The sequence below is a fragment of the Panthera pardus genome, unplaced genomic scaffold (assembly GCF_024362965.1).
Source record: "Panthera pardus isolate Hobbes unplaced genomic scaffold, ASM2436296v1 HiC_scaffold_18, whole genome shotgun sequence".
Classification (NCBI taxonomy): domain Eukaryota; kingdom Metazoa; phylum Chordata; class Mammalia; order Carnivora; family Felidae; genus Panthera; species Panthera pardus.
The window spans coordinates 28,082,530-28,097,260 of NW_026526743.1; the positions used below are offsets into that span (position 1 = coordinate 28,082,530).

Genomic DNA, 14,731 nt, shown 5'->3' on the forward strand with positions numbered 1-14,731 from the left:
GCTATTTCACTTTTCATAGGTAACTTGAGAATTAAGGTCATGTAAATTTATACAGCCCATTTTAAGAATAGTAATTGATAAGTTCATGTTAATTATTTCCAGAGGAAAAAAGTTCTCCCCTTTTTTCAGTCTTAAAGAAATGCTTTATTTCGGTCTTCAAAGAAAGCCAGGAAGCAAGCCTGTCTGCGTATACCGGCTTGTTAGTAATTCTTGTTAATGCAGTCTTTTCCAAGAGGACATGTAAGCATCTAAAAGCAGGTTTGTTGTGGATAAGTGCCTGGTCTCTGAAATGAGCTCTTGTTTTAATCTTAGTGGGCTGAGCTCCTTCTTAACACATTAGATTAAGTTTCAGGGTGAATTCAGTTCAGAATTCCTGAATATTTACCTGTTCTCTGCAGCTAACTAAGCAACACTTAGAGAACAGCCATCCAGAGAGATGGAAGCACAGTTATCAGTGGCCTGCTGCACAGTGCCAAGAGGAATCATAATGCTTATTTGTATTTGAGCACGTTAGGACTTTTCTTCTGGCTGCCCCTTCCCCCAAGCGCTCTAGTCCAAGGGTAGAAATCATGTAGTAGGCTTTAACTAAGGACATCCACGTGAAAATATTTTCCCAAACATTGAGAGTTGGTTGGTTGATTTTTTTTTTTTTTTTTTTTTTAAAAGCCCACTGACAAGGAACTGAGAGAAGCCATGGCATTGTTGACAGCTCAGCAGACTGCTCTGGAAATTATCGTCAACATGTGCTGCAGTGAAGGTTTGTCACCAGTTTACACTGAGACATTCTGCCCCTGGACTGAAAGGGCAGCTTCCATGAGGATTTTCTTAAATATTCCAATTATGTGTGGTTCGCACTCTTCCCAGATCCCTCCGACGATGAGTGGGAAGAGCTTTCTAGCAGCGATGAGAGTGATGCATTTATGGAGAATTCCTTCAGCGAGTGTGGTGGCCAGTTGCTCTCTCCCCTCTGCCTCTCCCATGAGGTTCACACCGCTTTCACCAACTACCTCATCCCAAAGAAGGTAGTCTGTTTTTTGTTTTTTTTTAAATTTTTTTTTTAACGTTTATTTATTTTTGAGACATGAACGGGGGAGGGTCAGAGAGAGGGAGACACAGAATCTGAAACAGGCTCCAGGCTCTGAGCTGTCAGCACAGAGCCTGACGTGGGGCTTGAACTCACGGACCGCGAGATCATGACCTGAGCTGAAGTCGGCCGCTTAACCGACTGAGCCACCCAGGCGCCCTGAAGGTAGTCTGTTTTAAGTCTAGCCTCATTCTGGAGCATGGGGAGGGCTAGCTATTCACTGTGTATTGGAAAGACGTTTGCTCACACTGTAGGTAACTGGCAGGAAGCAAGCTAGGGCTAACGGTACCGGGAGTACGAGGAACAGTAAGTAGGTCCTCACCACGTCTGACCATTTCACGTAGAGGTAACATGTTGGGATTTGAAAAAGGGATCTTGTGTAAAATGACACTACTCTTTAACCTTTGCTTTACTGCCTTCTTTTAAATCTAGATTTTTGAGAAAACTGCCTTTCCAAACAGCATTGCAGTTGACCTATGTTCTAGAAGTCCCACTTGGAAATCTTTGGTTAGAAAGTAAGAACTTTTCTATTTTCAAATTTTTTTTTTTTTTTTTAACGTTTATTTATTTTTGAGACAGGGAGAGACAGAGCATGAACTGGGGAGGGTCAGAGAGAGGGAGACACAGAATCTGAAACAGGCTCCAGGCTCTGAGCTGTCAGCACAGAGCCTGACGCGGGGCTCGAACTCACGGACCGTGAGATCACGACCTGAGCCGAAGTCGGCCGCTTAACCGACTGAGCCACCCAGGCGCCCCAAACTTTTCTATTTTCAAAACTATTTGTTATTATGTGATTATGTGAAACGATGGGCCTTTAAATAGAAGATGCTGACTCCCCCCAGATTCAAGAGTTCTATTCTTATGTGTATTCCCTAGAAAAAGGGGTGCATATGTGCACTAAGCCATGAGAATGTCCATGGCAGTGTGGTTCATAGTTGCCCCAACCTGCCAACAACCTCAGTGTCCATCAGCAGCAGAATGGATAAATAAATTTTGACATAATCATGCAGCAGAATATGTACAGCACTAAAAAAAAAAATAAAAAAAAATAAAAAGCCGAACTGGAACATTGAGCAAGAAGGCAAGGCACAAAAGAATAATCACACTGTGATTCCACTTTTACAAAGTTCAAAACCTGGTAACACTTAACTGTTTTGTCTCAGGAGACATACGTAGGTGGTAAACCTATAAAGAAGAGCAAGGAAATGTTTACCATAAAAGCCTGGATAGTGGTGACCTTTAGGGGTCAGAGAGGTGGGGCGTGATAGGGAAGGGGTAGATGGGCTGTGGGGGTGCTGGCGGTGTTTATTATCTGGGTGCGCAGTGTTTGCTTTATAAAATATGAATAAACTATTAAACTCTATATATGTGTTGAGCACTTTACGTATGTCATATTTCACAATTAAAAATAGTTCAGATGCTGCTGTGCATAAAAATTTTTCTAAAGCAGATTCCCTGTGACTCATAAGTGAGTAATTGTGCCGCAAGCCCTGAGTGCTCAAGCAATTTGATTAGGTAGATAAACAGTTCACCTTAAGATTCTTTGTTAATAGCCATATACCTTCTGCTTGCAGATATTCCCAGCCAGAGCCTGAAGCTTAGGTGGAAAGTTAATACTGGATTCTGTTGGATAATAGACCGCATTAGGGAAACAGACCACATTTTTTTCGCTTCCTTTCCAGGATGAACACTATTCAGTGCAGAGCCCTCGTGTGTCTCCAGAGTCTCGTATCCCTCCTGGATGTGGACCATCTGGGGGGAGCCGCAGCTCTTCAGACACTTGCACAACATCTGTCACAGCTGCTTTTTTCGCAGCCAGGTAAATATTTAGGCCTCATTGCAAAAGACTGTTTGGATCAAGCAGAATTTTGAAGGGCCAGGAACTCAGACTTTGGCATTGTACTGTGTTTGTCATCCAACCTGAAGAAACCTTTCCCAAGCACTAAGAGTCATATTTATAGTTTCCAGAGGTATAGGGTCCAGCCCATATGCTGGTTTATGGGTTGTATTTGTTTTATTATTAAGATTTCTTGCATCCAGTTATGTCAGGCCAATAAGGGTGAATCACAAATATCGTAAATATTAAGCCCCATTAAGATATTCAGGTAATTCTCTAGTCTTTCTTTTTCTTTCTTTAAGCATTCTTTTTTTTTCTTTTTTAGATTTTTTTCTTTTTTTATTTTTATTTGAGAGAGAAAGAGCAAGAGGGAGAGAGGGGCAGGGAGAGAGAGAGAGAGCGAGAGTGAGTGAGAGAGAATCCCAAGCGGGTCCATATTGTCTGCGCAGAGCCCGACCCAGGGCTTGATCCCACAATCCTGGGATCATGACCTGAGCCAAAACCAGGAGTCGGACGCTTAACTGACTGAGCCACCTGGCCACCCTATTTAGTCTTTATTTTTCTTCATTTTTCTTCTTAAACATAAAATCATTGATTTATATTTGATTGGGTAATCTATACATGTATCACAGAATTCACAAGTTACTACAGGACATAAAGCAGAGAGCCTCCCTCCTTTTCCTCACACCACCCAGTTCCTCTCCCAGAGTCCATCACTGTTACCAGTTTCTTGTGTGTTCTTGCAGAGAAATTCTCAATATCAAATATGTATATGATTTGAAAAAAAAGTATATACGTGTGTTCTTAAGGCAAATGGTAGACTACCAGATACACAATACTGTACCCTGCTTTTTTCTAACACATTTCTATTTTCAAACACCTTTGCATGGTAAGAGGTATTACCAAGGTCTCTAATATGGATCAATTTCATTTGTACATAGAGACCTAGGGAGATGCCATATGTAGTTAACTATTTTTTCTAAGTGACCTAGCTGTATAAGGGTTAATGCATGTTCTTCTAACAGATTTTCATAGTTTGTGGTAGTAGAATCTCATTTGACTTGGTCACATGACACTATAGCAGCTCAAGCCAAACAAACAATGAGAGACTGAGAGGGAGGGAAAAATAGTACTTTATGTAGCAAAGGAAAATTCTCCACATTGCCCTATTTAACATGTATGTCTGCAGTGAGAGTAATTTGGGAGATAAGAATCTGCTGCTCTCAGATCCTCAATTTCAGAGTGTCTTTAGGGAGTTTTTGAGGGTAAACTTGAAGATATATAATATTTGCTTTCTGTACTAACCTTAGAATTTAACCACCAAATAAGATGTAACCTTGCTGTGTTACCATTGGTGTATTACTCACAAATCTCATTGTAAAGTATTTATTTGACGTATCTCTCCTCTTCTTAGACACATCATTAAGTCAAGAGCTGAAACTCTTAGGGGAACCAGGCTGGCTCAGAGGAGCATGTGTCTCTTGATTTGGGGTCGTGAGTTTGAGCCCCATGTTGGGGATAGAGATCACTTATATAAATAAGACTTCAAAAAAAAAAGTTGAAACTCTTAAAAGATCAAAACATGGTCGATTTTGACTAAATGCAAGTGTCTGTATAAACATTCATTCGAGAGTTGCTCCCCAGTTCTTTGTTTTAAAGATTTTTAAATTATCATTATTTTTAAATATTTTATTTTTAAGTAATCTCTCCACCCAACATAGGGCTCAAACTCAACCCCGAGATAAGAGTCATTTGCAACTCTGATTGAGCCAGCCAGGCACCCAATTCCCAGTTCTTTTAGACATCTATTTTGCACTCCATCAAGTTAATATGAGGTGCTGTGCTTTTAATAGTGCATGTTTCAGAAGTTCTACGTCATTTTTAAAAATTGAGTAAATGTTCAGAAACCCGTATATAGTTATTCTGTCTCTCCTGACCTGCCAACATTTGTTAGTCAGCAGATGTAATTTTCCAGTGATCTCAGGCTGTGCATTCTTTCACCGGTGCGATCATGTGAAAACTGTGCCCAGCCACACCTAACACACGATATGGACAGGACTGGGCAAGCTCTGGCTGCAGAAGTGACTTGTCAGCGTGAGGTGGCCAGATAACTGTAGCTTTTTTTTTTTTCCCCCAATGTTTGTTTATTTTTGAGAGACAGACACTGAAAATCCTGAGCAGGCTCCACGCTGTCAGTGCAGAGCCTAATGTGGGGCTCGAACTCATGAGCCGTGAGAGTCATGACCTGAGCCAAAATCAGGAGTGGGAAGCTTAACCGAATGAGCCACCCAGGCGCCCCCGCTGTAGCTTTGTGTTTGTCTCCCAGTCTTATGAACCAGGCAGAGATTTGGATGGTGTTGGGGGGGGGGGGGGTGGTCACTGGAGAGGGGGATATTTTATCTGACTTTTGCTGACACTGTGGCTCCTGTCAGCCCAGCTGAATGTCCCATGGTAGGGGAGGGAGGGGGCTACTGTTGCTCAGGCCCTCTCCCATCCACCCATTCACATGGGTGCCCTGTAGGGAGCCGGGCCAAATGGGATTGTGCACAGCCATGCTCCCAGGGGAGCATGACCTATCCAAGCCTATCACTGCTTCTAAGACCTGCCTAACCGGAGGGGATCCTGTCTGCCTCACTGGCAGAACAAACTGTCATGTCTTGCCTCTGAGCCATTTTTTCAGTGGGAGTCCAGTCAAGGTACTGGAAGCCCCATCTCCAACTAGCAGAAAGAGAGTTTGTTTCACTTGAGTAAGTGCACATATGCTGTGCCTCTGCTGTGCAGAAAACAGGTATGCTTCTCCCAGTTCAGCTGGCTATTTGTGGTCCCTGATGCTTGCACATTTATTACCTGGAAGATCACAGGAAAATGAGACTAAGTTCAGCCTTGGAAAAATAATGGAAATTTTCTGAACTGTAGGAAACTAGAATTAAACGCTTTAAGTAAATTCCAAGTTCAGGGGTATTGTTGACATAACCTTTTCTTATCAGAATGAAATTTTTGATAAAAGGATAATTGCTTATATTTAGAGATGGTATTCTAAAATTCCTTTTAAACAGAGATTTATTAAGTTACATAACCTTGTGGGTTTTAGGTGGGTGGTTTGAACTGTTATTGGAGAATTTTGTGGAGGATGGGGCTAAATGTCTCTAACTTCTTGTGTTATTATCTCTGAACATTAAATATATGAGGATCATACAACTCTGCCTAATTTATTTTACTTTTTTAAAAATTTTAAATGTTTTTACTTATTTTTGAGAGAGAGAGTGCAAGCGGGGGAAGGGCAGAGAGAGAGGGAAACACAGAATCCAAAGCAGGTCTCAAGCTCTGAGCTGTCAGTATAGAGCCTGATGTGGGGCTTGAACCCATGAACCGCAAGATTGTGACCTGGGCCGAAGTCACTCACTCAACTGACTGAGTCACCCAGGCGCCCTTAACTTACTTTACTTTTAATGCTGAACTACGGTTCTGGGGGGTGCCTGGGTGGCTTAGTCAGTTAAGCGTCCAACTTCAGCTCTGGTCATGATTTCACGGTTCATGAGTTCGAGCCCCACACGAGGCTGTGTGCTGACAGCACAGGGCCTGCTTGGGATTCTCTCTCCCTCTCTTTCTGCCCCTCCCCCACACTCTCTCAAATAAACTTTCAAGGAAGGAAGACAGGGAGGGAGGGAAAGAAGGAAATTGAAAATCAGTCTGAACAATTCACCTAAATAAAATTTGCTGCTTAATTACTTGTGAGTTGATTATCTACCTGCATTAAGATGTGCTACAAATTCTTACATGCCGAACAAAGTTGAGGGGAAAGACATTTTAGTCACCTCTTTTGTTTAACTTCTATTGACCTTTACTTAATTTCTTCAACAATACCGTATGTGTTGACCTTTTACTGGGAATCTCTCAGAAAGGCAGGGTAGTTTGAAATTCCTTTCCCAAAATGGATAAATGACCAGAAATGCGAATTAAATAAAAGTCATCCAAATAATAATCCTTAATTTAGGGAAAGTATAAATTGCACATAATGTAAAATAGTAGTGTGGTTTAGATTAGTGTTTTGAATCTCAAGTAGTGGTTATTTTTCTTAGAATGGAAGATAGAAAAAAATTGTTTCTGAGTGTGTTCTAGTTTGTATTGAGTTATTTCTTCATGATGTTGTTTAATTGTTTCATGTGCAGTTCATGAGTGTCTAGGGCTACACTTAATAGCTGTAATCAAATATAGATATAACTTACTTTTCAGAGCCAGTATGGTGACTTTTTGAATTTTATTAGTAACGACCTTACACCGATTTTTGAGTGCCTTTTAGATGCTAGGCTGTATGAGCGAGGCATTATTACCCCACCCTCCTGATAAGGAAGCTGAGATTCAGAGAGGTTGAGGAACTCCTTCTGGGGCATTCATTTCTTTAGCTATATTTATTGAACGCTTTATGCCATATTCCACTCTCCAGGTCTGAGGGATCCAGGCGTGGATGAGATAAGCAAGACCACTGTGCTCACGGAACTTACAATCTCAGAGATTTAATATAATTTTATCTAGGAAGAAAAAATGACAGCATAATTGGTTCAGGTGCCGTATTAGATGGGTTTACGTTGAAAGGCGTCTCCAAGGAGGTAACATTTGACCAGAGGCCAACATGAGAGGTCATATAAAGTCAAAGGCAGGATTCCATCCCAGGTCTGTCTGATCCTAAAGCTTAGTGTATGTTCTGTGAAACTTACAGGAACTCCCTACTTCAGTACGTAACATATATCTGAAAAGGAAGGTCAAAAAAATAAAATACGCAGATTTGATTCAAATCTGTGCAGAAGCTGGCACGTTCTCATGCAGGCAGTCCAGAAAAGGGCATTGGAACCTTTCTAGGGCCCCAGGCAGCAGGAGGCAGAAAGCCAAGGTATCTGTTACCATATAACAAAGCACCCCAAAACTTCGTGACTTAAAACAATACTCATGAGTTTTTCTCAGGGTTTCTATAGGTCAGAGATGGTTTGTCTCTACTCCACAATGTCTAGGCCAGGGGTTCTCAACTAGGGGCAGTTTTTCTCCACAGGGAACATTTGGCAATGTCTGGAGGTATTTTTTGTTCTTATAACTTGGGGGTTGCTGCTGTTATCTAGAGGGGAGAAGCCAGGGATGCTGCTCTTATACCCTACAGTGTAGAAGGGACCCCAAAGAATTGTTTGGTCCAAAATGTCCATGGTGCTAGGGTTGAGAAACTCTAGGGTTTCTGCCAGAAAACTGGAAGGCAGAACTTCTGAAGTCTTGTTCACTCATACGTTGATGGTTGGCTCAGGGGCTGTCAGCCGGAACACCCATAGGTGACCTCTTCATATGACCTAGGCTTCCTTACAACATGGTGGCTGGGTTCCAAGGGTAAGAGTTGAAAGAGAAAAAAGAGCAAACACATGTGAGTCAGGTGCAAGCCGTGGTGCCTTTTACGACCTAGCCTGTCGTGTTCATGTGTCCTGTTGCTTATAGAAGTCACAAAGTCCCCCCCAGATTCAAGGGGAGGGGAAATAGATTTTACATCTTTATGGGATGTGGCGAGGCTTGGGAAGATCATGCAGAAATGGAAGTACCATTGTGGCTATTTAATATATAATCTACCACAGCAGGGGCTCCTGGGTGGCTCAGTCGGTTGAGCATCCGACTGCAGCTCAGGTCATGATCTTGTGGTTTGTGGGTTCGAGCCCCGCGTCAGGCTCTGTGCTGACAGCTCAGAGCCTGGAGCCTGCTTCAGATTCTGTGTCTCCTCTCTCTGTCCCTCCTCCATTTGTGCTCTGTCTCTCTCTGTCTCTCAAAAATAAATAAATGTAAAAAAAACCAAACGTATAATCTACCACAGCAAATCCATCACTTTCCCTTCCCACCTAAGACATTAGAGAGCTAGCCTGCCTGGGTGACCCACAGCCTTCTGTATAACTGTAAACATAATTGTTTGTTGCTATTGTTCCATTTGTCCTGTGTCGGAAGAAGGGACAATAAGAAAAGAGTAAAAGTGAGCAGGAATGGGAAGGGGAAGTTGGGTTAGTCAAAACCATAGAAACCATTGAAGCCATGGAGGTGTAGTGGCCTAGCCCTGTGCAAACAACAGTTGTTGACTACGTAGTGGACTTAGGTTGGTGAGGAAGTACTCTGATTTGGGAGACATCTCCATGCTAGTTCTGCCTAGCACCGTGATGGCAACCCGTGAAAGGCTGAATTCCGTCTACGAAGGCTAGCTCAGGCTTAGCACATGCTAAAGAAGGAGATCAAATGAAAATTCAGTGTCTGGAAGGCAAGGACTATCCATAGAATGCTCCCTTGTTATGATTATTTCAATTGTGGACGTCTTTTCAAACTCAAGTATGTAGCTCACAAGGAACTGTGGAAATTTGGGCTCAATATCAAAAGTGTTAATTATAATAGCATATATTAAGATTTAACATGCCGTGTTTTGATTGTTTCTTTTCCTACAAAGTAACTTGTCTTAGAGAAAGACAAATGTGTGTTTCACTTTTGTGTTTTAGATTTTGCTAAGCATGTTGACTTTCTAGAAGCCATAAGTAGTGCCTTGAGGGCCCTTTTGCAAACAATGGCCTCCAAGAACATTTCTCAGGTAAGATTCTTAAAAATTTTTATATGAAACCAGCAAAGATTCTGCATTATGGAGGCAAAGTTAATAACTTTTTTTTTTTTAAGTATTTATTTTGGGGGGCGCCTAGGTGGCTCAGTTGGTTAAGCGTCTGACTTCGGCTCAGCTCATGATCTCACAGTTCATGAGTTCGAGCTCCATGTTGGGCTTTCTGCTGTCAGCGCAGAGCCCACTTTGGATCCTCTATCCCTCTCTCTCTGCCCCTTCCCCACTTGTGCCCACTCTTTCTCTCAAAAATAAAAATAAACATTAAAAAAACATATTAAAAGTATTTGTTTGAAGAGTAATGTATGATCCTTGTAAAGAGAAATCATATGTGCTTAAAATAAAAAGTAAAATATTTTCCTTCTTCCCACCAGTGCCACCAACACACACAATCTTTTTTATCGATGTAACTTGGGTGACGGACAGGTCACAAATATGTTCTCTGAAAGCCATCTGTCTTTTGTAACCGTTTACAGAAATTTTCAAGCATGCCTCCTGACCCTCCACAGTGGTCCACAGGCATCTCTGTGATAGGTGCTTTCTCACTTTTGTTTTTTGCTTTTTATTAAGGAAATTTTCAAACATCTCTAAAAGCAAAGATAATAGTATCACCAACCACAGGTGTCACTGAGTTGGCAACATCCTGGCCTTCTTGTTCTCTTTATCTCCCTTCCGCTTTGTTTTTGTTACCTGGACTGCTTTAAAGCAAATTGTGTTTATTTCACCCATAAGTATTTTATTATGTGCTTCATTACGTGTCTGTGACAGAAAATGGACTTTTAAAAAACATGACCACAGTACCATTACCCCCAAATTAACAGACATTGCTTTATCATCATTTGATATATGCAGTCTGAGTTCAGTGTTTTCTGATTGCCATGAAAATGTCTTCTTCAGGTGCTTTTGTTTAGATCAGAACCCAAACAAGATCCACACATTGCTTTTAGTTGATACTTCCGTTTCAGTTTTTTTTTTTAACGGCTTTAGTGAGACTTAATTCACATACCATACGATTCACCCATTTGAAGTGTACCATTCAGTGGTTTTTAGTATATTCACAGGTCCTTAAATCTCTTAATTTAAAACATTTCCCCTACCAACCCCCCTCTCCCTTTTCTATTCATTTACTGAAGAACCTGTTATTTGTCTTGAAGAATTTTTCTCATTCTGAGATTTGGCTGGTTGCTAACAATGGTAATGTTAATGTGTCCCTCTGTGGTCCATATATCCTAGGAAGCTAGGTCTAGAGCCTTAATTAGATTTGGGATCAAATTTTTTGGCAAGAATAATTCATAGTGTTGTCTGTATTTTCTACTTTCCTATCACAAATTATGTATTTTCACAAATAGTGATGTTAAGATTAATCAGTGGATTCCTTAGTGGTTGTAGCCAGCAGGGATTACTGTTGTCTAGATCCGTTATTTTATCAGTGGTTGCAAAATGGACACATTCTAATCTTGTCATTTTTTTTTTACATTTATTAGCTGTGATTCTACTATAGAGAAAAACTTTCTGTCTCCTCAGTTATTTGGTAACTTTGAAATAAAGTCCATACCAGAAAGATGGGATAAGTGTATATGATTCTGCACCCCTACACTTTTCTCCAGAATAATATGTTAGTGCCCTCAGCAATCTCAGAAAGTGATCAGTGAGGTGTTTTTTTGTTTTGTTTGTAAATTTTTTTACATTTATTTATTTTTGAGAGAGAGAGAGACAGAGCACAAGTGGGGGAGGGCAGGGAGAGAGGGAGACAGAAACTAAATCAGGCTCCAGGCTCTCAGCTGTCATCACAGAGCCCGATGCGGGGCTTGAACTCAAAAACTGTGAGATCATGACCTGAGCCGAAGTCGGACACTTAACCGACTGAGCCACCCAGGCGCCCCCAGTGAGGTTTTTTTAAATATCATTATGAACTCGTGGTTTTTAATAGATTTGTATTTCATTCCAGTATAAGCTTTTTTTCTTTGATGCAGAAACTGTCCCATCTGTCGGGACACTTGAGTGGCTTAGTTGATTAAGTGTCTGATTATTGATTTCGAGTCAGGTCATGATCCCAGGGTCATGGGATTAAGCCCCATGTGCTGAGTGTGAAGCCTGCTTAGGATTCTGTCTCCTTCTGTCCCTCTTGCTCGCCCACACACACTCTCTCTCTCTCTCTCTCTCCCTCTAAAAAAAAAAAGAAAGAAAAGAAAAGAAATGATCCCATCTGTCGGTAGTAGAAGTCTCTTCTCTGTGGCTCCTGAACCCACTAGATTTGAGAGCTTCTTGGGTACAAGCAGCTGTCCCAGACTCATCTTGTACTTTTCCTGCTTGAAACCTGGAGTCATTTTCCCCAGCAGCCCTAATATCTTTAGTGGGAAATTAAGTTTTGGAATACTTTTGCTATGTTGTCGTTGCTTCTGGACTTTTTTAGTGGAAATAGCTAGGAAATAAGAATTTCATGGGAAGAGAAAAAATAAATCACAATGTCATACTGATATTTCCAGTTTAAGTAAAAAGGCTAAAGTATTTTTACTTAACTTTTGATATATAATTGTATCTTTTTTGTACTGCAAATCTTGCTTCTTAGTGATGTTAAAATTATTTGCTTTATCCTACAGAATGTATTTAATAGTTTCAAGATAACAATGTTGTTATTACTAACAGTAACACAGCTGAATGTAGTTTAAGATTTCTTTGTGATTCTTCTTGTCCTTAGGAAAAATTCCTCCAAGACTGTACAAATTGCTGTGTTTTAAAGTTGCTTGAAAAAATTCTCTTTGTGGCTTGTTATAAAGTTAGTTTCAATTGTTTTAGCTTTCCTTTTTTTAAGAGTCCTTTTCTCATTTTGCTTTAATTTTTATTTTACACAATTTCAGTAACAAAACTGAAACAGGTTGGAGCGGCTGGCTGGCTCAGTCGGTAGAGCATGAGACTCTTAATCTCAGGGTTGTGAGTTTGAGGCCCATGTTGGGCATGGAGCCTAGTTAAAAAAAAACAAAAAACAAAAAACACAAAAACTGAAACAAGATATATTCAGAGGAAAATATGATATATACATACGATGGGATATTTTTCAGCTTTAAAAAGGAACGCAATTGTAATGCTATCACCTAGGTGAACCTTGAAGACATTACATTAAGTGAAATAAACCAAACACAAAGGACAAATATTGTATGATTCCATTTATGAAGTACCTAGAATAGTTAAATTCATAAGGACAGAATGTAGAACAATGGCTGTCAGGGGTTAGGGGAAGGAGAGAGTAGGGGCATCCTGTTTAAGGGGATGGAGTTCTGGGGGTGGATGGGTGATGGCTGGTTGCACAACAGTGTGAAAGTACTTCCTGCCACTGAGCTGTACAATTCAAAATGTATCCCTTTGGTCCTGTTCCTCCCTTTCTGGTAACCATCCATTTTGGTTTTTGATTTATCATTGTATTGTTCTTATTTTAAAAACATAAGCAAATATGTAGGCATTTGTATTTCAGCCCTTTCTTAAAAGTAGTGCTTCTGCCCCTTGCTGTTTTTTCCTCCTTTATTAATCATCATAGTACATAGGTATCTTTCTCATTTCTTTCTTTTTTTTTTTTTTTTAAATTTACTATTTCTTTTGAGAGCGAGATTGTGCGCAAGAGAGAGCATGTGCGCAAGTTGGGGAGGATTAGAGGGAGAGGGGGAGAGAGAATCCCAAGCAGGCTCTAGGCTGTCAGCACAGAGCTTGACACAGGGCTCGATCCCACAGACCATGAGACCATGACCTGAGCTGAAATCAAGAGTCAGATGCTTAACAAACTGAGCCACCCAAGCTCCCCTGTTACATCTTTTTTTACAGCTTCATATTATTTACTCCGTCGTGTAGGTGTTCCTTATTCATTCAACCTGTCTGCTATTGGTGGGTATTTTACTTTCCAGTCAGTCTTTGCTATTATAAATAGAACCGCAGCAATTGACTTTTTTACAGATGTTATTTTGTGTTTTTGCCATTGAGTCTTGGGGATAGATGCCTAGAAGTGGGCTTGCTGGGTCAGGGAAGAGATGGAGTTCTAATTTTGCTAATTACTGCTGTAGTCCCCTCCTTAGACTTGGAGCCATCTTGAATCTCCACCAGCAGTGAGAGTGCCCGTTTTGCTGTAGCCACACCAGCAGGGTACATTGTCAGAATGTTGGATTTTAACCAGTTTGATAGCTGAGAAGTTATATCTCATTCTGATTTGCATTTCTCTTCTTCTGGGGAGATTGGATGTCTCTTTATGTATTTTAAGGGCCTTTGGTTTGGTTTGGTTTTGTTTTTCTGTAACTGTTCCCGTGTTTTCTCAGTTTTGCTATTTTGGTGGTGGTCTTTTTCTTCTTCATATATAAGGCCAAATCTTAGGGCCCCGCCCCCAGTCGACTTAAGCAGAAACTTTGGGGAGGGGCCCAGTGGTCTATATTTGAAGAAATCCTCTAGGTGGTTGGCATGCACACTAAGTTGGGGAAGCAGTGTGCTCTACCATCCTTGCTCCTTCCTTTCTAAAGTCTTCCAGTGTTGATCAGTATGTCATGAGACCATACCACCCACTTCTCTTGGTTATAGCCACCCATAGGGTGCCCAAGGCACCCTTTGTTCCTTAAAGATTCCTGCTGTTGGGCTTTATTACTCTTCAATAGTCCTGTCATGACTCTTCAGGATCCACATAGATGCTCCCCCAAGTGACCTGGCTTTGAAGTTCCTGGACCTCCCTTTCTCTGGCCATCTTGTCTTCCTTCCTACTTCTACTCCATGGCCACACCCTAGAGCACTGCTTCCCACACCTTGTCTTGGTCCACAGCATAGTGAGAATGTCTCTGGTGCTTTTCTGTCAAATACAGTATGCGCTGTTGGTCTTTAGTATATAAACCTTAAATTTTTTTTCTTTGTATATTTGAGAATTTTCTTTCAAGATCATAACTTTTGACCCTTAGTTTCTTTGAAATGGGAATGGTAATAATGGAGAGAGGATTAGAAGACCCTGTACTGTAGGGCCTATAGAAATATAAAGTATTTTTACTGATTTTGCATGATCCTCAGCAGTAGCTTACTGGGTCAGTCTGATGTTTAAAGAGAATTACTCCCAGCTCATGCCCAGTTAATGTCTAGGCATTCATATATATTCAGGCCATAGATTTTCAGATTGGCTATGTATTGGGCATGAGCATGGAATTTGAGAACTAGAAGGACCCTGGTTCTCGAATGCTTT

The 14,731-nt window shown here is 40.9% G+C and overlaps 1 protein-coding gene across 7 annotated transcripts in view; it reads left to right on the top strand.

The window, feature by feature from the left end:
* Positions 1-14,731, top strand: part of HEATR3 (HEAT repeat containing 3) — a 69,114-nt gene that overhangs the window by 15,283 nt on the left and 39,100 nt on the right. For all 7 annotated transcript variants that reach the window (XM_019455993.2, XM_019455992.2, XM_053906080.1 and 4 more), the window contains exons 8-12: positions 667-757; positions 865-1,022; positions 1,517-1,599; positions 2,767-2,903; positions 9,425-9,513. In XM_019455993.2, coding sequence (XP_019311538.2) covers positions 667-757; positions 865-1,022; positions 1,517-1,599; positions 2,767-2,903; positions 9,425-9,513 — 558 coding nt within the window. The remainder of the gene's footprint in view (positions 1-666; positions 758-864; positions 1,023-1,516; positions 1,600-2,766; positions 2,904-9,424; positions 9,514-14,731) is intronic.